This window comes from Rousettus aegyptiacus, unplaced genomic scaffold (genome assembly GCF_014176215.1).
Source record: "Rousettus aegyptiacus isolate mRouAeg1 unplaced genomic scaffold, mRouAeg1.p scaffold_m13_p_3, whole genome shotgun sequence".
In the NCBI taxonomy this organism is placed as follows: domain Eukaryota; kingdom Metazoa; phylum Chordata; class Mammalia; order Chiroptera; family Pteropodidae; genus Rousettus; species Rousettus aegyptiacus.
The window spans coordinates 126,302,465-126,328,142 of NW_023416306.1; the positions used below are offsets into that span (position 1 = coordinate 126,302,465).

At 32.8% G+C, this 25,678-nt stretch overlaps 1 protein-coding gene across 6 annotated transcripts in view; it reads left to right on the plus strand.

Annotated features, from left to right (window-relative positions):
- TCF12 (transcription factor 12) overlaps positions 1-25,678 on the plus strand; it is a 286,947-nt gene that overhangs the window by 89,469 nt on the left and 171,800 nt on the right. For all 6 annotated transcript variants that reach the window (XM_016160437.2, XM_016160436.2, XM_036238494.1 and 3 more), the window contains exon 4: positions 20,707-20,780. In XM_016160437.2, the coding sequence (XP_016015923.1) occupies positions 20,707-20,780 (74 nt within the window). The remainder of the gene's footprint in view (positions 1-20,706; positions 20,781-25,678) is intronic.

Below are 25,678 nucleotides of genomic sequence, written 5' to 3' on the forward strand. Positions count from 1 at the left end.
TGTGTACATACTGCAGAAGTTAGACAGAGGACCTAAGTTAAACAAAGATCTAGAGCTACTGCCAAACCTAAAAACAACAATGGCACAAAGAAGAGAACAGAATGCAGAGTCCAAAGCCAACAAAATCCAAATGTAAATTTGCTTGTTGACAGGCATCACATGTAAATTGGCTTACTTAGGCAACTGTTGGAGTTAAAATACAAAAGATGTCTTATACAAAAGCAAAAGTAATTGAGATTTTTTTTTTTTTAAAGAAAATGGTCTTTCGAAATTTATAGTAGCCATTTAGTTTGTATAAAGAATGCTGCCTTTCACTTTTGTTAAAATCTGTTTATTGTTTAGTTAATCCCATTACTAATGTATTGTTTTTCTTCATGTTCATAAAAGTTATTTGGGGTGATATAAGAAGATGTGACCATTACATCAAAAGTTTACTGAACACCTTTTATTTATTTTTTTTTAAAGTCTCGGGTGGGGACCCATAGTTAGAATTCTTTCGTGGTATGTTTGCAGCATATTTTATGTTATGAGTATAATTGTCATTTTCCAGCCCTTACCCGTGTGGCATTTATGTAATTACAAAATGCCTTTTACCTTATTTTATGGCAGGGAATAAAATAAAATGAATCTGTACCTAGTTGTGGATCTGACTCAGTTGGGGCTCATCAGATGGCCAAGGGTGAAGGAAAACAAAAGTTTTCTTTGATGAGTAAGTTAAGGAATGAAAACAGATCATTCTTATAGAAATAAAGATATAAGAAATGGGCATCACTTTCTGCATGTTTGAAAAACAGTGATTCCCCTCCTCCATTGGATGGTATTATTTACATATGAGCATTCTTATTTATGAATTATTTGGTGTGTTTTTTTTTCTTTTAAATGTGGTAAAAAACCACTTTAACATGAAATGTGCCTTCCAAACAAAATTTTAAGTGTATAGAACAGTATTGTTAACTATACAGTGTATGAACATTGTTGCACAGCAGATCTCTAGAACTTTTTCATCTTGCATGACTGAAACTCAGTCTCCATTTTCCCCTTCTCCTAGCTACTGGCAACCATTCTGCTTTCTGTCTCTATGAATTTGATTACTTTAAATACCTCATATAAGTGGAGTCACGCAGTAGTTGTCCTTCTGTGACTGGCTTATTTAATTTAGCATAATGTTCTCAAGGTTCATCTATGTTGCAGCATATAACAAGATTTTTTTTAAAGGCTGAATAGTATGAATATACTGCATTTTCTTTATCTCTCTGCATTTTCTTTATCATTTTCTACTTCTTGGCTATTGCAAAAAATGCTGCAGTGAACACAAGAGTGCAAATATCTCTTCAGTATACTGTCTTTAATTCTTTTGGATAAATACCTGGAAATGGCATTGCTGGATCTTATGGTAGTTTGATTTTTAATTTTTTGAGGAACCCTGTTTTCCGTAGTGGCTGTACCATTTTACATTCTCACTAGCAGTGTATAGGGTTCCAGTTTCTTCGCATCCTCACTTATACCAATTTACTGGTTTGTTTGTTTGTGTGCTGTATGGGGTGATATCTAAGTGTGGTTTTGATTTGCATTTCTTCGATGATTGACAATGTCAATAATCTTTTTTATCCACCTGTTGGCCATTTGGAGAAAGTAGGTGTTCTTAATTCATTTAAAGCAATATTTAAATCAGTGAAATGTCAACAAAGTAAAAGAACTGAATTTCTTAGTCTTTGTGATTGCATCTGAATTATACATAATGAGAAAAATGTTTAAATAAAAAAAATGTTTAAATATAACGTAAATTAGGCTAGGAGTGGTTCTGAATTTGCTCATTGATTGCTTTTGGCTTAACTTATGATTTTTAAAAAAACTTATTTTTAAATTATATAAACTCTTAAAATGTTTTAATATAAATTTATTTCAGAAAAATTGAAAAAGTACAAAGGAAGAGAATAATAATCTAACTTTTCAAATGGAACTATTAGTACAGTTTTTTGCCCATCAGACATTATTTTAAAATAGTTACTGTAGTAAATATGCAATTTGTATCTTGCTTTTTTTACTTAAAACTGTCATGGAAAGAACATTTCTATTACAAGAAGCTTAACAGATAAAAGAGAAAAATAAGATAGAGTGATTTGTGTCATTCGGATTGGACATTTTCAAATTGGAAACAAAGAAAAAGCTTTTAAATGGGAAAAGTAAAAATGCAGAGATGTTAGATGCTACTGCAAATCCCTAAACTAGGAGGAGAAAGGAAGAAATAGTATTGTATTGTTACATTTGTATAATCTTAGAAATGTAGACATGAGTCAGAGCACATTTTATTAAATCTATACAGTAATGAGCCACATGATTCTACCGGGTTTTAAATTTTTTATTGTTTAAAGAATTTATCTGTGGATTTTTAAAGTGCAATTTAACATTCCTTACATTGCCAGTTAATTACTTTTATTTTAATCAACTTTTTGTTCATTGGAGAAACTCTTCCAGGACATACATTCCGTTTGTGTTGAATGAATCATCAAGCTCAGAGTTCCAGATTTATGACTGATTCACCTTACTAATTTTTCTTCTTTACTGGATTTTCTAATTTTTTATTAGTCTTGCTTGTACACATTTCCTGACAAAAATTAAATGCATCTTTTTTACTTTGTTAGAATTAAAGCTTTTCCATCTTGATTTCCAGTCATGTGAATTTCAGGTTAGTTTCTTATAGGACTATTTTTAGGGTGACTTTTCAAAAGTTCATAAATTTGTTACATTTTCCACACAAATATATACTGTGAGGTCAGTGAATATAAAATGTAAAGGAGTATAGAGGGAGAATACAGGTGTAAACAGTGGGGGAAACTTCATCCGTTTTGTTGACTGTAACTTGCTTGGTCATTTATAGTGCTTGGTGGCCTGCCACACAGAAGATATAAAAAGCAAATAAGAGAAACTTGGTGGGGGAATGAATAACAAGGTATGGTTCCTGACTCAGTAGATCTTTAGTAAATGGGTACTGAATACAAATTGTTAAATTGTGTTAACAGATAATTAGGTAATTGTAGAAAACAGTGACATAATGATAACATTTTCTCTCATGTGTTACCTTAGTCCTTTAAAACAACCCACAGAACATTGCAGGGAAACAGTGTTGTGAGGATAGATAATTGTAGAAACTAGTACATGCAAGATGCTATCCAGGCACTTTATATACTGTTTCACTTAAGGAGGCATAGCCAGTGTTATCTGACTTTAACAAATTAGGAAACTGAGGCAAAGAAAAAGGTGAGACATTCAAGTCATACAACTTGAACTATGTTTGGTCTACTATCTCAGACACTTCTCTCCATCCCCATAATATGAAGATACTATTTCTTTTTTGACTTTACAGTTTTTTATTCTCATAAAGACAGGAAAAAAACAGAAGTTGATTTGGTGTAAATTTGAGTGTCTTTGCAGTCTGAGTACCTTTACGGTGGGGTGGGCTCCAGTCGTGTCAGTGTTCTGCTGTATGGTCAATCTTTGAGAGATGACATCATTTACTATAAATAATCTGAGTTTTAAAACACAGATGATGACTGCCATAGCAGTCTATCAGTTTTTCAGTCAGAGAGTAATTGGTATTTGAAGACGCAATACCACAAATGGGAACTCTAGTTCTAGTCACTTAATTAAGCAGCAGATAACGTGCCTCCCACAATTATCCTCAGTGGCAAGATTGCCAAATGTGTTCTCTTACAATAAAGAACAAAAAGATCTTCCCTATAGGTTCACATTAATCGAGTATTTATTGCGTGACAGATACTGTACTAAGTGCCTTATAAATATCTTATAAATAACTCATTTAATTTTCACTCTCTGAGTTATGTACTATTATCAACCCTACTTTATAGAGGAAGAAACAGACATACCTAGTAAATGGAAGAGCCAGGAATTGTACTTAGGTTCAGCTGACTGTAAAGTGTATTTTTCTGATATGGCTTTGGTAGTTGCAGAGTTTGCTATATCCATTCTGCCCGCTATTTTGAGCCGAAAGGACAGAGTCAGAGACTAATTTGATTATGGAAGGAAATCAGCTGGATCAATTTTTCTGGCATTCTGAAACATCTGGAATAAATATATTAAATGTTGAGAATATGTCAAGTTTTCTTCATGCTATCAATAGATCCCTTTCTAAGGGAGAAATGGGCAGGAAGAATACTAATAAATAACTAAGACATTTAGTATTGTATATAGATATAGAATTGGGTAAATCAGTACAGTTCATGCCTTTCCACTTTGAGACTGACAAGGAGATATATCACTTAGAATTGAGTGCATATTCACTTGCTGAGTTGGTGGAAGACACAGATCTGCTTTTGATTACCGTGAAATCAAAGTATAGTGATTTGCTCTTCCCATTCTCTCCTAAAGCATCTCTGAGCAAATAATAAACTCCTCATATTTTACCCATCTTCCTCCCTACGTTGTTAATGACCTAACTAGAGAAGTTAAGCCAAATCTGGTTCCTTGCTCATAGGCAGAAATCTATTTAAACTATGCAGTTCATTTTTACAGAATCTTTGGTTTGGCTGTTTGAAAGTTTTAAGGGGAGGATCATGGCTAACTTAGCCAAAGGCCACAGAGCAAAGTTCAGAGTGCATAATGGGTTTATAGTTTAGAAAGTATTAAAAGTATATGGTGAGCATTTTACTATTGACATTGTTTTATTTTTCCCATAGTTTAAATACTTAAAAGGTATTCTGAATAAAACTTAGAAAACATTTTAAATGATAGTGTAAACAGGTTATTTTAGCATCAGTAACAAAATTATGAGTTTCTAGTCCTTCCCCTTTATTTCAGGTTAGCAAAGAAGTAGGTCTATGAATAGTTTCTTTAGGTTAGGATCTCTCCTACTTGTATACTGATTAACATCTTATTTTTAGAAAGATTTAACAAGATAATGATTTCATATACTTAAAACTATTTGAAAATAATTTGAGCAGTTTAATGGAGATGCTTAACATAAAAAATTGTACTGGAAGTAAATGACGACAGATTGGTGGGTCATTTCCCCCCTTTCACTCTTTTTGGATTGTGAGAGAAAACAGGTATTTCTGAAAAATTTATAAACAAAATTTTAGCCTCAGCTGAAAAAAACTTTCCTCTTGAATATTGAGTGTAAGTCATACATTTACAACATGAATTTTTCTACCTTTGACTTGCATTAAATTTTCAAAGAGAACATCGCATTTACCTTCTTACCTTTTAAATTTAGTTCATCTCCTAGATGTTATTGGATGAGTTTGCCAACCTTAAGGCATCACCCATATTCTTCCACTGAAGTTGTAACCATGGTAAAAGACCAAGTCCTCTTTACTATTTTGCAAAAGGTATGCACCCTTTATCATTTAGGTAGTTTTTCAGTTTATCATTTGGGTTGGTACCAACTTAACACTATTAATGAACATAAATTGCTGCTATTTAGTTAGCTTATATGTATACCCTTTATTTTCTGGGAACTCACAAATTTAAAGTTATATGTGCACAGAGCCAAATTGGCTCATAATATGATAAAATCCACTGAATACTTAACATAGTGTTTTGCTTTTACAGTATAAGTAATCTTTATGTATGTATTAATTCTTCAGACACCTCTGAAAGAATTAATCATCTGAATGATCTTTCCGTAGGTTCTTTCTGTAGTTCTTCAGATCATAATTATTTTAAACGTGTGATAGCACTGTGATGTTTGTGTTGGTAATGGGTCAGTCATTTTATTTCATGTTGACAGTCTCAAAATTGGGGAAAAGGGATATTTATTGTCTGAATAGATAATATTTGAAAGGTAGGAGTTGGGTTTTACACTTTTTTTTTTTTTTAATGAAAAAAATCTCATAGATATTTGCCTTCTGTTGCTTCGGCCAACAGTAGGCTACTGTTTTATGTGAGATCACTATCATCCTTGCCACATGAGTGTAGACCTTTATTTGAACTTCAAATGAATACCTCTAAAAGTCAGCAGTTCTTTCCCTTATGGTCTCTTAATAGTGGTGGCCAATTGCTGTAGGTACCCACTACTATTATCAGAGCTATCACTTGACTATGGTACTGTCCTTGTTTCTAAAATTTAATCTTCTGTCTCTCTTCATTCCAAGTTGTACTTTGTTAGTGTATAAGTTTGGTGGGTCTTTTTGGGAGAGGTAGGGGTCCAAAATAAGGGTATAACATTTTTTAAAGAAGTGTTTGGAGGGAACTTCTGGAGGTGTGAAATTTATATAGAGTAAAACGAATGCATTTTAAGTGTATATAATTCACTGAGCTTGGTAAATGTATACACATTCATATAACCAGTACTCTAGTCAAGAAATAACACTTTTCTCTCATGCCGTGTAGTGTGGAGATAATGGAGTGCTTCCAGGATCAAACACTTATTTTTCAAGATTCTGGGAATGTTGGGGTATGACTTTCACCAAAGTCCCTCTTTAAGAATTGCACTCTGCTGAAGAGAGCCATCTTGAGCATGGTTACACCCACTTTCTGGAGGCATCCTGTATCCAATGACTTGTCCATGCAATGGTGGAGTAGGGGGAGAAGTATAAAGATCTTGGTCCACTTGCTGCAGTTTTGGACAGGTCCTAAGGGCCGTCCCAGCTGGAGAACTCCCTGTATGCTGCGCTAAGGCATTTGTTGCTGTGTCACGGTTCAGCTTCAACCTTTACCCATTTGTACTCCCTTCAATGCTTAGGTGTTGAACATCAGAATGCTCCCCAGTGTCTGCTGCAGTACCCCATAAAGTTCCCCCATGCTTCCTTCCAAAAACCCCCACCCACCTAAACAACTATCATTTTAATTTTATCACCTTAGATTAGTTTTAATTCTGAAACTTCATATACAGTAGTCCCTCCTTATCTGAAATTTTGTGTTCCACGTTTTTAGCTGCCCATAGTCAACCACAGTCAGAAAATATTAAATGGAAAATTTTAGCAATAAACAGTTCCCAAGTTTTAAATTGCACTGTGTTCTGAGTAGCCTGATGAAATTTTACAACATCCTGCTTAGGTTGTGAATCATCCCTTTGTCCAGTATATCCACACTGTATACATCACCTGCCCATTTAGTCAGTAGCCATCTTGGTCAGATCAACTATTGCTTTATTGTTGTGCTTGTGTTTAAGTACCTCTTACTTTACTTAATAATGGCCCCAAAGCCATTTACATAACTTTTTATTACAGTATATTATTAGAATTGTTCTATTTTATTACCGATATTATTAATTGCTTACTGTGCCTAATCTATAAATTAAACTTTATCATAAGTATGTATGTATAGGAAAAATTATAGTATTTATAGATAGAGTTCAGTATTATCCATGGTTTCAGGCATCCCTTGCAGATAGGGTGGGGAAGGGCTTACTGTACTATAAATGGAATCGTATAGTATTTCCTCTTTTGTGTCTGGGTTCTTTTGCTCAGTCAATTCATACAAGTTGTGTATAGCAGTTTATTCTTCTTATTGCTGAATTATTCCTTTGTATGAATAAACCATCGTCTATTCATTTAGGTGTCTGCAGGCAGTAGGTCTGTTTTAAGTTTTTGACTGTTATGAAAAAAGCTCATATGAATAGTTTTGTATAATTTTGTGAATATATATGTTTTCATTGTTCCTGGGTGCATACAAAGAGTTGAATTTCTAGGTTATAATGTAATGTAGAAGTATGTTTAACTTTCTAAAAAATTGCCAAGGAGTTTTTCAGAATGATTTCATTGTTTGAGACTTCTAGTTGCTGTACGTTTTCTCCAACACTTCGTATTTGTGTTATATTTAGTTCCATCATATTGTTATTTTCTTTCCTGCCATTACTTTTTTGGTGCCTCAATTCTTCCTCTTTTAACCTCTTTTTTATTAATCAGATATTTTTTTGTACTCAATTTTAATTTCCCTAATGACTTTTTAGCTGCACTTTTAATTATTTTTAAGGATTGCTCTGGGAATTACAATGTATTCTTGTTATGGTCCACATGGAGATTATGTTTTACCATATCAGTATAAAATAAAGAATTTTAAAAGTATTATTCATTTTACCCTTTCTTATTCTTTGTCATAAAAATATTAAAAAGCTTTCAAAACAAGTTTATAGTTTCTGCTTTAAACATTCATGTACTTTAAAGTAAATAGAAGAAAAATAGTCATATATCCTTATCACGTATTTGCCATGTCTGTACCCTTCCATCTAGTGTTATTTTTCTTTGACATGAAAACTTTAGTATTTCTTGTAATTTATATCTAGAGGCAATTATTCTGAGATGACCTTGTTTTTTCTTCTTAGAACTTTAAAGATGTCATTCCATTGTTTCTGATCTCCATTGTTTCAGATGAGAAGTCAGCTTTTATTTATATAATTTTCTTTTATGTAATTTCTTTTGTTTGTGCTTGCATTTCAGCATTTTGATGATTGTGTTTATTGATGAGGTTGCTGAGCTAATTGGATTGGCAGTGCAAGTTGGATGTTTTTCACCGATATGGGAAAAATTTCACAAATTTTCTCCCAGATATATATTCTGCCTTCTTTTTTCTCTCATCTACTTCTGGTACATATAGAGTATTTTAGAACATTTAATATTGTCTGATAGGTAGCTAAGGCTCTGTTTTTTTTTTTTTCCCAATGTTTTTTCTAGTTCATATTGAATGATTTTTTATAGATTTATGTTTAGTTTCACTTATTTCTTCTTCTGACTCCCGTTAATTTTTAAGCTTATTGAGTAAATTTTTTATTTGAGATAGTGTAATTTTAAATTCTAGAATTTTCATTTTAAAATATTTTCTTCTGCTGAGTCTCCATCTGTTCATTCATTTTGATCACCTTTTTAAATGTCTTTGAATATTTATATTAGCTGCTTTAAACTCCTTTTTTGCTTATTTCAATATCTGTCTTCTTGAGGTATGTTTGTATGGATTTTTTTTCCCCTAGACCATAGGTCACATTTTTATTTCTTTACACATTATTGATTTTTTATTGATATTGGAAAATGTGTAAGATATGTTGTAGAGGCTTTGGTTTTTCTTTTTCAAGGTTTTGTTTTTGCGCTGGTAAGTGGTTACAGTATGGGTTGATTATTTTGAGGCCTGGTTTTACGCTTTGTTAAGGCAGGTCTGTGTAAAGCCCAAATTATTTACCAGGTCTTTGTAATTAGTTTCATCTGTGGTACCCAGCAATGAAATATATGCTGTTATTTTAGCCTTCAGTGGGTTCCTTGTATTCTCTCCCACATTTATGTATAGAATTCAGCAGAGTATTTGAAGGGAGTTTAAATGTAAACTTTTGGACTTTCCGCAAATGTGACTTTCTCCTTTCTTGGGTTTACCCTCTTTACTTTCCAGCCACACTTGTATATTCAAATTCTAGTTTCTGGCCCTTTAAGCAAAGAAGATAGTGGCTCTCTGCTTGTCCAGCCACCATATGCAGTCCTGACTGGGGAGTGTCTTCAGTGGACAAACCATATAGATTGGGATGTTAGCCAGTGTCTGGTTTTGTTTTTTCACTGTAGAGCCTCTCCAGTTTTTGCCTACTTTTGTTTAGCTCCCTCGCCTTCAAACATTTGTTTTTAAATCTTTTGTCCACGATTTATAATTATTATTTTCATTTGTTCAACCCCAGGTAAATGGTCACTGACATTTGGTTGTTTCGTAAAACATTTTCCTCATCCCATAAAGATCTCTCATAATGCTTTGTTGGCAACTGTCTACCCAAGAAACTACCAGTGTTTTTCATCACTATGATTTATTTTGTTTTAGATCAATATATAAATGGGATCAATATTTTATATCTGATTTCTTTCACTAAGCATGTTTTTGAGATTTATGTATGTTGTTACATGTACCTGTAGTCTATTTTTTTATTTTGCTGAGCAGTATTACATTGAATGAGTAAACCACAGGTCTTTTATCCATCTTTTTTATTGATTGTCACCCTAGTTGTTTCTTGTTTTAGCTGTTATAAATACCGTTCTTAATATTCATGTAAAACGTGAATATACACACTATAGGTGTATATTTTTTATCGCTTTATCTTAGGTAAATAGCTCGGGTTAGTATTATGTCGTTGGGTATTTGCGTTAGTCTTTTAAGAAACTGCCAGTTTTCCAAAGTGTACCATTTTACATATCCATAGGCAATATGTAAGATTTAGGGTGCAGATCTTATTTTTTTCAAGATTCTATTCTGTTATAAATAGAGGTCATTTTTAATATATATTTTTAATTCTTGGTAAATAATTTTGATAATTAGCCCTCTTTTTAAACTAAAAATATTGTGATTTCGAGATTTCAAGAGTGATATACTTTATTTATATAGGCAAAATTCATCTTTTCCAACTAGATTTAACAGATCTAAAAGTTGGTTGCTGGGTAGCTGTTGATGTAATTATTCATCTTTATAAGTTGTAGATGTTTTTAAATGACTTAAATTTAATTTTTTTACAAGCTAGACACTAATTATGAGAGTTTAAAATTAAAAAATTTGTACATGGCAGTAATTTTTGCTACATTACTATAATAAATATACAAGAGTGTGAACAAGAGAGTTTTAGTTCTTTCTGTTAGAGCATTAAAATGAAAACCAAGTGGGGGCCTTTATATTTGTGATTAGGATAACTTTTGATGACCTGAAAGTTCAGTTTTATCCTGTAAACAAATGTTTACTGAGAGCATTTTATGTGCCTGGCATTCTGTTTTTGCTGTTGTGGTCTGGGAATGGTCTAGATACTAGTGAGAGGTTGATTAAGCGAGTGAATAAATTGTAAAGGGTGGTCAATGTAAATTCTTGTTTTGTAGAGAAATGAGTAATACTTAGAAGAGTATATGAGGAAGAGATTTTTAAATATAGGGAAAATATGAAGGAAACATTTTCACATAGTTCTGGGAGAGGCAGAGTGCTGCCATTATAGGAATTAATGGTCTAAGACTTGAATGCAGAGAGTACATGGGCCTCATTACAGGAAATGAATAGAATTGTTTGTGGAATTAAGTTAAGAATAGTAATTGCTCACACAGCTGTTTTTAAATAGCAAATTGTGCTAGGTAATCAGCAAAAATCCACTAAAATGTACTTGATAGTTATGCAGAAGCTACTTTATTGGTACTGACTTATGATCCTAATGGATATGAGAAAAACAAACTAAAAACCTTTGTATGCAGTTTTCACAGTGGTATGGTACAGTATATTTTTTGTTCAATATACAAGTACAATTGTAATGTTTCATTTTACTTTTCCTACTACCAAACTCAAATACAATTGTTTGTTCAAGAAGAGCAGGAGCATGAACTTTATGAGCTCACAGAGCAATGAGGTGTGTTCTTATTGAAAGGAATAGTTATTTATTTGATTGCTTCTCTGGCTTCCTCCCTAAACAAAAATGGAATGTTATATATGCGGATTTAGGTCTGCTGCTAATTCATTCATTCATTCATTCATTCATTCATTTATTCATTTTCCTATCAGTATTTGGTTTGACTGTACTTCTATTCTTTTGGATTTGGCCGTTTCTTAGGACTCTATTTTAATTTATTAGTTGGCTTTTGGGCGATATTTGTGTTTTTTTTTAAAGCCTCTTTAAAAAATTAAGTATGAAAGATGTTAATATACATAATTAAGTTCTCACAGTCTATTTAGAGTTAATATTGTACCGCTCACATAAAATGCAGAAACTTTGTGACCTTATTTATTTAACCTCACCTGTGCCTTCTTTTATGCTTTGTCATATGCATGACATCTAAATACATTATAACTCCTATGAGGAATGTTATAATTTTTTTAATATAAATAATTTTTAAGGAAATTAAAAGGAAAAAATAATCTTTTTTTTTAGGCGAAGCAATCCTTGGTTAACCTCACAGATTGCAAGGACCTTGTCAGTTTACAATCCCTTATTTTTTTATTTTTTATGCCTACAGCACCTGGTCTTTCTAAAAAATAATCTTTTATATTTATTGTTTCTTACACTTCTCTTACACTTTTCTTCCTCAAGATCCAGGTTTCTCTCTGATGACATTTCCTTTAGCTTGAAGAGTTTCTTTTAGTATTTATTATACTGCAGTTTTGCTGACAACAAATTCTTAATTTTATTTTATTTTAAAATATATTTCACCTTCATTCTTGAAGTATATTTTATTCTGATATACCTCTTGCCCATATTTTAAAGATGTGTTCCATATCTGCTGACATCCATAGTTTCTGAAGACAAGTTTGCAATAATTTGAACTGTTGTTCCTCTTTATGTAATGTTTTTCTTTTACTGTTCACTTTCAAGGTTTTCTAGGTATTTCTGGTTGTCAGAAGTTTGATTATGATGTACCTAGGTATGGTTTTCTTTATATTTATTCTGTTTGGGTTCATGCAGTGTTTTTAATTGGTAAATTTATGTGAGTCACCACATTTGTAAATTTCTTGGTCATTATTTATTTATTTATTTTTCTACTTTGTTCTCTTCTCTCATTATGTCTACATTAGACTTTAATATCTTCCTTTACATCTCTAGGGTCTTGTTCATTTTCTTTTTATCTTTTTTTCTCTTTTTATCAAAATGAATTATTTCTTTGATCAGTCATCAGCACTCTTCCTCCGTCATCTCCATTTTTCTCTTTAATCCTTATTCAAGATGTTTTTTAGATTTCAAATACTTTAATTTCTAAAACTTCTATTTGCTATTTTTTGTTTTTAATTCCTCTGTGAGATTTCTAGTCTTTTCATGCATTACGAGCATATGTCCTTTACTTCATTGATCATACTTAATGTCCTTGACTGAAACTTCTTATCCGGGTCATGTTGATGTTGGCCTCTCCTGATCATCTTTTCTCGTGAAACTGGATCACATTTCATTATCAAGAAATTTTGGATTGTATTATGGATATCATGAGTATTATTTGTGGAAATTTTGTTTCTTTCATATTCCTCCAAAGAGTTTTAATTTCTTTGTCCTAGCGAGCCATTAATTGGATCACACTCAAAGTGAAAACTCTCTTGCCTAAGGTGGCCACTGCTCATATCTCAGTTTTGATTCTTTGGGCCTTAGCTACAAACTGCCTTGGGCCTCCCCTGTGAGCGTGCATTCCAGGGCTCAGCCAGAACTTGGGTAGAGATATACCAAAAAGTTGGGAATCCACTTTTCTGTCTGTCTCTTTTTGGGGATTGGATTCTTCCTTTCTGGTAATTATGATGGTTGTCCTGGCTCTGTCCTCTTTTTCTTCAAGCCAGAAAACCAGTGGGGTCTTTAGAATTTTAGTTCCTGTGTGCTATGGCAGCTACTTGCCTGCAGGATAAAATTTTAATAATGGGACTCGCTTGTACTGATCCCCAAAAGCTGTTAAAAAGAAAAAATCACTCATCTGGTTTCTCCTTCCAAGTTTATATTTCTAGACTAAAACAGCTTGATTTTGTTTGCCCTCTAGGGTTTTATATAGTTGTTTTATATTTATATTCCCTCATCCCCCCCCCCCCCCACCCGCCGCTGCCAGAACTTAAGTAGCTATCTAGAGGAGCTTAGTGTATCTCATTGGAGGCCAGACTCACTAAGTCAGTTTTGAGATTTCCTCCAAAATATTTACAATTTTTTTAAAAAAATAATACTCTCTTTAAAAATAATTATTACATAATTGTTCAATAATTATTGGATAATTAAAAATATTTTTAAATTTATCTTTCATTATTTTATGACAGCATATCATGTGAATACCTTATTTTTATGTTTTAACCAGTTAATTAACCTTTTAATGCAGAAGACTGTATTTCTGTTAGATACTAAAAGATCATTCAAATGAACAAGATATGTTCCCTGTTATAAAGTTTTTATTGATAGGATATACATGAAAACAACCATAATGGTTAGGATAAAATTAAGATAAATTAATTTCTGAAGAAATGTGATTAATTTAGTTGATGTAAAATACTTCTTATAGGAGGGGGCATTTTATCTTAGGGTGATTCAAAATTAGAAATTAAATAGGGGAAAAAAAGAAGGTGGATAGTCTATGGCTAAGAAACAATAAAAATAAATATAAACATATGACAAGTATTGTCATGTTTAGAGAGTGATTAAGGTCTTGAGGCTGGAACATTGAGTTTTTGGTTAAGTACCGAAGCTGAAAAGGTAGATTGAGGCCACCTTGTGGAATATCACGCACAAGAGTGTGCATGTTATTCCTAAAGATTCAGAGGATCATGTCTGAGTAGTGAATGGATGTGATCCAACTTGTGTTTATGGCAATATAAATGTGTTGGCAATGTTAACTGTGGATTGCAACGAGTACATAATAGAAGAATAAAGAGTACACAGGATCTGAACCAGAGCACAGTATATATGAAGGAAACAAATAGGATAGTTACTCAAAATATTGCCAAGGTAGAAATTAATACAATGAGTGAATGGTTAAGGGAATATGAAGAAAGAGTTACTAAATTCAAGAGAATCATTACATGCCTAACCACATTTGTAAAAATCCCAACATCATGATAAGTATATGAAACTTGGAACATTTTTTATTTACAATTCCTTTTACAGTAGTGTACTTTAGGCTGTACTGTAGTGATTATAAAGTGATAATTTTTTTGTGTGTGGGACATGTGAAGAGGTAATTTCAGCATCGCGGTACTTAAGATCTCTGTGTGATGTAGCCACCAAGCCTAATGAGGATTTAGGTTTCTCTAGAACTTTTAAATTTTTGTTCTTTGGAGGTAGTTACTTGTTTAGTTCATAGTCATTCAGTCTAACTGCTTCTCACTGGAATTTTCAAAATATTCAGTTATTTTGAATGTTAGTTTTGATTATTGTATAAAGAATGATAAACTATCAAATAGGGAACCACTTTCAGCACCACTTTTATTAAATTATTTCCACTTTATGCATTCATTTTGTCTACAAATATTTATTAATACCCTCTGTGTGTCAGGCACTGTTTTAGGCACCAAATATATAGCAGTAAACAAAACAGGCTACATTCTGTTTTTAATGCAGCTTTCAATGTATTAGGGACAGATAGACAGTAATCATCTTTCCATAGGATAACATTTGAACAGAGACCTGAAGGAGATTAAGGGACGAGACCTCAGATATCTGGTAGCGGGGGAGCATTTTATGAAGGAAAAAGCAAGTGGAAAGCCTCTGAAGATAAAGCATGCTTTGTGTTTGTGAGCAAAAGCATGTTGTTGAGATAGATTGATTTAAGGCAAAAAATAATAGATGAAGTGAGAGGGATAGGCGGCAGAACCTATAAAACGTTGTAGACCAAGGGATTTAATTCTGAATGTGCTAGGAAGCACAGGATTGTCATGATTTGAGTTATTTTTAAAAAAGTTATTCTAGTTCCCATGTAGAGAATACAGACTGTAGGAGGAGCAAGAAAAGGGAGACCCCTTAACAAGCTGTTTCAGTAATACATGTCAGAGATCATGGTGGCTTGGACTAAAATGATCATATTAAAAGTAATGAGTCATAGGTCAAGTTTTGAAAATGCTTATAAAGTAAATCTAATGGGATTGTACCTTTGAGAAACTAAATAAGGTCCAGGACTTTGGTATTTAGTTTGGAGAGAGAGGTATTGCAGTTGCTTCTCGGTTGCCGTGGGAGGGTTGTCCTTGTTTCCAGACTTGACAGCTAGTTTAAGGGAGGTTTTTCAGGGTTAGACTGTCTCTTTAGATAGGCAGAGCAAAACCTCAAGATACTCGGTCACTAGACAGTTCTCAAGGTGGTACAAAATGCCTGCTTGCCCTCTGAGAATTTAGTCTCAATCCATGACTGCCAGATAATTTCTGTTTTTCTTGAAGAGGTAGACCTGTCATTCCTTTTGATCAGCTAATAACAATAACATAGTAAAATCACTGTGTTTGCAAGTTATTTTCAAAATTAGTTATTTTCTTGAAATTAGCCATGTGTTTACTACCTTATTCCAGTGTACTGTGGCACTAGAATATCACTACTTAGGAATATTTGTTCTCAACAATACCAAACAGAAATCGTGATTGAATTTCAAAAGGTGATTTGAGAAAGCAAATTCTTCTCATCTTTTTACTGGTCTTACTTTCTTACGTACTTAAAAAAAGTCAAACTGTTTTATTTAACATTTCATTGTACAGAATCTCAGTTTTTAATAAGGAAAAATCTCCATAACCAATGTTACGTACTTCATATGAGACAGCATGTCTTAACTTTTCTTAAATTTCCTTACAGTTTTAGTATTTTCATAGCTTTATTATGTTTGTCATTAATGTTTAGCAAAACAACAGATTTGCTATTATATTCTAATTGGCCCTATTTCACAGTGAATTTCTAAAAAAACACGTTGATTTATTTCATGAGTATTCAGAATCTGAAAAATACAGTAAAAATGGTGGCGGTGGGTTTTTTAGGTGTATGTTATTTTACAAGTGATTGCAGTTTTTGAATCTTACCTAGAAGACTGTCATTGTTCTGTAAATAAAATTGAGTAAAGAAATGATTGAAAAGACACATTCATAGCTTTGGTTATATGATATAGCTATCTCCAATAAGATTTCTTTCATCAAGTCATTTATTGAGTCACTCTGTAGTGGATGGCAGTCCTGCAAAGTATATTATCTTTCTCTTATTTGTAACAATGTTGGGATATGATATTTTTATAGTGCTACCAAAGACTGTATGTGTGTGGGGGTGAGAGGGTAAAGGTAGAGGTGGATATACAGTCCCCTGTGGTGTAACTCCCAACTTTATACATGTCCCTCTTTTGTAGGGTAGACTCTGGCATGATATTGAACAGAGTGGCTGTATTGACTTGTTTTTCTTGCCAGCTTTGCTACAGAGATATCTTAATTACTCTTCTCCTTTCCATTTTTTGTATTGTCCCCTTCTTCCTTTCATCCCTTCTTAGCTCACCAGACTCCCCACTGCTACCTGAAATATTTTCCTAGTTCCAGATCTGTTTCTCACTTTACCCTAATCTTAGTTTAGGGTGGCAGAGTGTTTGGTTCTAGGTCTGGTAGTGGCAAGAGGGAGAGGTCATCTGTAACTTTGCTCCTTATTTACCCCTGTTACCTACAGACAGGTTTTTTCTGAGCCTCACCATGTTAGCCCCAACAGTACAGAGTTTGTGTACATAAAATAATGCTTTATGTATACAAACTCTGTACTGTTGGGGCTCACGTGGAGCAAGAACAGGTGTTAGGGTGTATGTATGCTACCCTTCCCCCCAAAATCTGTTTCCAGTTAGCTAGTTCTTAAAAACCTAGATAAGTCCATAGGAAGGACTCTACTTGGAGAATGAAAGAAGGGATAGGATAGGTTAGAAACTGTGAGATAATTTTATGATTGACTCAAGAAAGAGAACACCTTTGGTCAAAAACAAAAGATGGTGGCAGTGGACAGGAAGCAGGTAAACTAATATCTGAGTACTTCATAGAAAAGAAAGTAATGCCAGGTGTTAAACTTTGCCAAGATATTTACTTGCTCCTCTAAGAGTCTTGCTGACACCTCAGCAACTTAGTTTCCACCTTTATTATTCCTTCTTTTCGGTCCCTACCCGTATGTGTAGTAATCTATGATTTGCTTTCTGTTGCTTTTTCTATTAAATGCCTTACTAACAGAGGAAGCAGATTATTTCATTGAATTTACAAACTTTTGTTTTTATATATAAAGTCTAAAATTTAATCTTTGTTCTTTACTGAAAATATTAAATAAAAATAATATACCTTAAAATAGGACACATGAAATTAAAATATATATCAGATTTTATTTAATTCATTCCATTCAGAAAAGCAGGTTCTTAAGAGATTGTGTATATAAAAGATTAAAACAGAAAAGGGTCATTTTAATTTCTATTAGTTAAAGTATTCATTAACTCTTGTTGAGTGGAAATAGAATAATTAATTGGAAAGTTAAGCAAGACTCGCAGCGTTTCTACTACTTAATTATTGGTAAACTTCCTATTATATTTACCATTTTAATCAGTTGAGGAACTAGCTTTTCTAAAATTATTGAATTGGCACGCATAGACTGGAAATGGGAAGGAAAGAAAATACATGGCAGTAATGGTTTAGATATATCATCGTAAAATTGTTTTTCCCCCTAATCACTGTATTGCAACTGTGGTATGTTTTCTTGTTGTTAAATAGTTTTACAGATTTTGACCAATTTGTATAACTTCTGTATTAACTCTATTTTCTTTGTGTAATTTTCTGTTGTTGTTTTGTGTGTTTTGTTTACCTTGATCTTATGGCCGAAGCTTTGGAAAGTTTATTATTCCTGTCATATATCTATGTTTGTACAGTCATTGTCTTTAGCAGAAAGGAGTCATTGATGCTTAAAGATGACTCTTGTCTTTGTCAGTGCCAGCCACGACCTTCTATTCAGAGTCTGGATATGTTAACAATAAAACTATACAACTCCGAGTTTAAAACTAACACAGATCCTTGTTATTTTATCGCATCCTTTGAGCTCCCTTCCATGTCCACATTATTGGTATGTAGAACTCTTTAGCTGGTGGCTTAATTATCATTTCATTTAATTAACCTTTGCTCTTTATGCTGTGGAAGTAATTAGTGTCACTTGATAAAAATCGAGTATGTGTTTTCACAGAATTTCATGTATCTCTTAAATTTTGTCTGAGATGTTCTATAGCAGGCATCCATCTTTTCTATATTCCCTTTTACAAATGTATTTAAAGTAACACATAGGCCTCATATTTATTAATCATTTAAGACAACTCAGTCCTAAAACAAATAAATTGTGGTCCGATTATTTTCATTAGGGTAGGATCATCGAATTTCTATTATACATTATAAATGAAAGTATCATTTTCCCCAAGTCCTTTAGCCCCACCATCCTACTTTTTATCTCTGAAATTGACTACTGTAGGCACCTCATATAAGTGGAATCATGACAGTATTTGTCCTTTTGCGATTGGCTTATTTATTCTACATAATGTCCGGTTCATCCAGGTTTTACCATGGGTAAGAATTTCCTTCCTTTTAAAGGCTGAATAATATTCCATTGTGTGTATATGCCACACCTTGTCTATTTATTCATCCTTTGATAGACACTTGACTTGCTTTCACCTTCTGGGTATTGCAAATAATGCTGCAATAACATGGGTGTACAGATACTTGAGACCCTGCTTTCAGTAGCCAATTAAAAAAAAAAAACTTTTCATGAAATTATTTGCAGTTTCATAAGTAGTTTTATATTAGCAGACTTTGTAGGTTAATAGTAACCTTCGTCTTGGATTGGGTCTCATAGGAATCTTACCTGCTGTTCTGCAGTGTTAATTGCAAAGAAAATGCTTGGAAAATAGCCCACAGGTAACTGGTGATATTGGAGAGATGGTAACAAAGTTTGTTTTTATAACATATGCTCCAAACCTGCAGAATCTTTCTAAAATCTGGAATTTTAATAAGAATTCTCTAAGAACGAACAAAAAATTGTGTATTTTTACATTTAATCTCTGTGTTTGCAAAGCTTTGGGTTCACTTGAAATTGTGCCTAGAGTGCGGTCTACAGTAGGTACCCATTGTCCCTCTACATTGTTTTTAAAAACTTTTTAAAATATATATTAATCACTTGATGTAGGAAGTATAGATTAATTAAAAGAATAAATTAGGATTCTACTAACTAACTGAATTAGTAATTAATAGATTCTACTTTGGAAACAGACTTCCCTTTCCTTGCTTTTCATTACTTATCCCTTCAATTGGCAATTCCCTATGAAAGAGCTTGGGGAATGGTGGGTAGTTATTGGAGAATTTGGGACATTTATCTTACAACACATCACATTCTCATCTAAATTACAGAGGACTTACAAGAAAATTTTTGAAGAGAGGTTCTAAACTTAGTAGAATGTTGTCTTTGTGACATCTAGAGTTTTCTCAAGCAAGAATGAAAAAAGTCAACTATTTGTATTTTATCATAGAGAAAAGCTCAGAAAATATTAGGAAAGTATACCCCGTTAGGAGTCAAGGATGAAAAAGACTGGTTCTCAAAACAGAAAAGGGAGAAATGGCTGAATTGAGAGATCTTCAGCTCTCACCTTTTTCTAGAGACTGATTAGAAGGTGAAAATAATGGAGCCAAAGCTTCAGACGGTACGTTAAGGAGCACAGTGATTTTTTTTGTTGTTAATCATTACTGATCCTTTCTTACTTTAACTTTTCCTTTGCAATTTTCATAAGAATGGATGCACTCATTTGTACTCAGATTTTAGAAGAGATTTTATTAGGATGAATTATCATGTCTTTGGGTTAGTTTTGATATTTGATATGGTTTGATTTAGTTTGATGGTTTTAGTTAAGAATATCTAAATAATTGTCTGGTAGAAACCAGTTTTATTAACTTAAACAGTTATTTGACTTGTTTCATTTTCTAATGCTTATCTGGAAGAGCTGAATTCATCATATTTTTATGTAGGCAGTACAAAACTAGAAAGCTGTGGGGGTTGTCTTAGAAGTAGCAGTGGATGAGGATGAAGATGGAGAGATCTAGATAATGTCCTGATCTAAAGTCTTCAAAGTTATATTTTGTTCCTGAAATTTTGCAATGTATATAGGGCATTGTATGAAACAGCAAAGAAGATGTTCTGAAGTAACTTGTTTTCTACAGGTTTCTGAGACAAGGATTGAGATATAGCCAGTTCCACATAAATGCATATGCCACTTAACTGAATTGTACTCTCTGCTATACCATATCAAAAAAAAAAAGTATCCTTTTGGATTTACATCTTTGACTTTCTTCTTTCCATAGGTATGGATGAAAGAGGAAGTACAACATCTTGGGGAACAAGTGGTCAACCCAGCCCCTCTTATGACTCATCTAGAGTAAGTTTGCTCATCAACCCTTGATTAAAATTGTAAAGATGATTTGGCAAATAAGTAAGTTCTTTCATATATGAAATCTATTTCTTAAGAGAAATGAAGATTAACTTATTTTCATTGGAATATAGTAGAATACCTAGTACCTTCATGGTAACATTGAGTTCTTTCATTAACTGTCTTATATTGATAGTTCATCTCCTACAATGAAGGAAATATTCTTGGTGTTATTTCTACACTTGGATTACCTACAATATACTCTGCTAAAATTGGAAGAGCTTGCAATGCCTCACTATGTATTCTCCATGCACAGCCAGTTTTTTTCATTTATTTATTTGTTTTGAGAGATGGCTCACTGGCTTTTGAGTACCAGTTTCCAATCTTCTGTCTTCTATTCTTGCTCTGGTGGTCATCAGCTGTTTATATCAGGGGTTCTATAGCCCTGTCTCCTGGAAGGATGTCAAAACAGACATATCAGATGACATTTCTTGGTTGGCAGTTAAGGAAAAAATAGGACCAGCTAATGTACTATGCACTGAAAGGTCAAAAGGTTAGAGCCTTTTCTAACAATAAACAAACAAAAAATCCCCTAAAACTTATAAAAATTAGACTGAGAGATTGAAAATTAGACCAAAGAATTGGTAATAAAATTAAACATTGTGCTCCCAGATGCCCCAGTAAGTTAATTGGTGAGGTTAAGATACCGTACTTTGAACGATTAATAAACTATTGATTTCTCTAAGAGAAGGTGGAAAAGCATAAAATTTATAGTAGCTTAACCCTAGAAGCAAATTGGCTTAAGTGGAAGGAAAATGGAGTAAGTATGTGATTAGAGTTCATAGTTTTCATATGGGTTACACCGTTTTGCACTGAAAAATGCCGAGTTAAAGTTCTTATTAAAGTCTGTGGTTTTGCTATCATATTTGGCAGTAAACTATGTTTAATTTGTTTTAAATACCATGGTAAGAACTAGGATATTTATTTGGAATCTAAAAAGATATAGAGTGACTGTTAAAGTTTTAATGTTTCTTTTCAGGAGTCAGTGCTGAGAAAGCTAGGTTGTAGTGTAAAAAGCACTGTCCTGGATATCACAAGACTTGGATTTATTATTGACTTTCTGTGTGCTTGCCGTTTAATCTTGGACACCTTATTTTATTTTATTTTATTTTATTTTGGGGATAGTTCAACTGGTTAATGTCTATATCTCCTTCCACCCTTAAAAGTTTTTGATTATTTGAGTAATACTGTGAATAGGAAAGGTAGATTTCCTGTTTAGATTTTGAAGTAGGGATTTTACATAGTGGAGAATACAATCCTATTCATTACTACTGAATTATTTTCTTTCAGAGGCTTGAGTTAGTGTAATCAATAACATGTCATTTCTTAAAATGCATTAAATGGTGTCTTTCGTACCTTATGTTTACTTCCCTTCCAAGCTTTCAATTTTTTTCTACTTGAGTACTAAATAGGATTTTAGGAGAAGAGAACATAATAATGTATCTAGACATTTACAGGTTTCATGATCCTGAAATGAAGTTTGCCTCTAGAGATGAACTTCAAAGCAAATCTTATTTTTCTTTTTTGCTATTTCATTTATATGTCAAATGTTAAGTGCCATTTTTCACTCTTAATTTATTCTTTTGAGTGTATATTTCATGCAGTGAAAAGTTAAATTGACTTTATAGTAAACCGGTTTTCTATTTTAAAAAATAAGATTAATCTAGAGATTAGTCTCTAGGATGAATATATGTATTCATTTCTACTCGTCTTATGAGATATCAGGTAGAGTGGTCCTTATTGAAATCCGTTCTTTACCATCCTCCTTCTATCTTAGTCATGATTTTGAGTCTAAAATGGTTTAGTGAGCTAGTTAAGAAGTTATGTTTTACTTAAAATTTCAAACCACCATTTCTCTTCTGAATTCCTCTCACCAACGAAGACACTTATGGGTCCTTGAAGCTACCCTTAGCACTCATTTATAGGAATATTATCAGCTTTTGAGGGAATTTTATTGTTAAACATTATTCACCATCTTGACCCTTTTTTCAGAAAGTATAGATGGATATAATTTTGTTAATAAGAATCTCAGTTGACCAAAGTACTTTATTCTCCTGAGTATTTTAATGTTGAAGTTTTTTAAATTCAGAAATAAATATTGATATTGGCTAAAAACCAGTTCAACACATTGTAGTAAAATTATTGTCAATATAAGCTTTAATGGAATTATAGGTACTTTAATAGAAGTTATGTGAAGTTTATTTAGACTTTACCATATTATATAAATAGTACATTCCTATCATAGCAAATTACATCATTTAAAATATAACTTGACTTTACATTACTAATAGAAAAATTTTTTAATTTTTAAAAGTTTGAAACTATTTAGTAGGCTCCTAAAAGATATTTTAAAACTGCAAGATGACTAGTTTGGTGTAGATGTAAAACATATGCTTTTAATTTACATGTATTCAACTATCTGAGTTGCTCTTCTCCTTCTCTGCCCCCACTCAAAACTATAAGGAAGAAAATAATTTTTTGTAGTACTGTAAATCATATTTGACACATGAACTCTATTAATACTGTATATTACTATTTTACTCTACAAGATTGGCTATGCAAAATTATACAGACCAAACTTTTTATTTAACAACTTTTTAAGGGGAATTTTTTCGATGTTTACTTTTTGCCTAATAGTTTCTGACTTTAATTCTAATGAAGATACCATTTCCTTTAGTAACCTTGATGTATGAAGGGAGCTCTTCACCAAAGCCTGTGGGTTAAGAGGCCACAAACTTCTCATCATTGTGTTAGTCTTATACCTTTTCTCTCAGAAGTAGGAAAAATCACTCCAGCAGAGCTCCTATCTGGTGTGTCTGCCCCGTTTTTCCCAAATCCACCAGAGAAGTTGCCTCACAGTGTAGGTGGTTGGTTGAGTTTCTGATTATTGGAATTACCCACAGCACATCATTCAGTGCAGTTTTTGTTAGGCAGACACAGAAATAAACACAATACCTAACAGTGGTTATAGAAGAAATGGTTAGCATTCTTGGAAAATGTGGAGATGACACAGAACATATTTGAGATACTCAGAAAGAAGAAACACAGTATATGTGATGTGAACCTCAGACCTCTCTATCTTTGTTAGAGTGCAGGTTTCTGCACTGTTGACCTGCTGCCCCAAAACACACAAATAAACAAAAGCATCATCATGCAGTGAACAGCACTTCTAATTTCAGAAACATGTGAAAGTGATAATTAAAGTTAAATCACCAGAGATTGAAAGAAACAATTATAATCTCAGATTTAGACATGGACAAGCAGTATAGTTAAAGAGTTTGTCCCATACCTCCTGTATTTTTTTATCCTTTCCTTCAAACAAATGTTTTCTCTGTTTGACATTGTATCAGACATAAAGGCCAGAGAATACCATGATTTTTCTTATTTACTATAGTATTAATTCCAGTTTCAGATTTATTCCAGTTTCAGATTTTTTTTTTCCTTTGTAGAAGGCAGTGGTTAAGAGCACAGACTGGAGCCAGACTTTGGGTATGAATCCCAGTTCTGGCACTTAACTGCCTTTTTGATTCTGGACAATTTACTTAAACTCACTGTAACTCAGATTATTCATGTGAAATGGGGTTAATAATGAATGCTTTGGAAGGTTATCGTGAGGATTAAATGAGATAATATATGTTAAGTGTTATATAAGTATTGGCTTTATTCCTGTGTATAACAATTCATGTTAGATCTAAGTGTAATGAATAAGAATTATTTGCTAATTCAGTGATGCTTAATATACTTCTTTCAGATATAAATAAAATTTATTTTCCCTTTTAGTTGTTTCTTGGGAAAGCAGAACTTTCTGACAAACTTTGATAAAAAAGTTTTAGTCCTTCTACTACTATGCTTTAAACATATGAATGATCTATATGTGTTTGCTGAATATAATCAAATTGAGGAAGAATCATTAAATTTACTAGATTAGTTGTGTTTGGTGATCAAGGGGGCAAAAAACAAAGTTGACTTAAGATGGCGAAGCTTGAAGTAGATGGTGGTGCTATTAATAGCTATAGACCTTTCTTCTACGCTTAAAAATTATTGTCCTGATTAATGACACAGCTATTTAAGATCACAGCTTCTGGAGAGTTGTACTCTGTGACCTTGGATAAATTACTTAGCCTCTTTGTTCCTCAAGTTTCTCTTCCCTAAAATTATGATAATTTCACACAACCCATATAAGATTTTAGTTTAGATGAAATGTAATAATAGCTATGAAGTATTTCATTTATTAATACAGTAAATGAAAGGTACTGTTAGTATTATTAATATCATTATTATCTCCAAATATCTAATATTTCATTGTGCATTTTAATGGACCTAGTTCCTGATGTACATATTCTGTTTCTGATATGTTATCTGGTCCTTTTGGTTCATGGAAATTCCAAGAGGCCAGTTATCTTGGATTTCCTGCCTCCTAGCTCTGCTACCTGAGCGGTATTAAATTTAAAGTACTAAAGGACCATTGGGGTTTGTACTTTGTCCTAGGGGTTATGATGGGGCTCACAGGAGAGAGGAGAAATCTTCTTATTGACACTCTTTCCTAATACAGAATTTTTCATTTTTTAATTTAAAAGGTAATTGAGTTCATTTGTAGGTTACCATTAATAGAAATTATATTTATAGGCACCATTAGTGACCAGGATTTAGCATTTTAATCATGAGCATTTTTCAGGTGTATATAATCTGTTGTGGTAGTTATTTTTGGAAAAGAAGTAACATTCAATCAAATAGAGTATGAGTGCTTATTTTTTCTGGTTACTAAATTTCCACCATAGTTTTCCCTTCTCTTAATAATATGGTTTGCAAAATGAAACAATCATGTCCATGTTGCTCTTCCTTCCTTC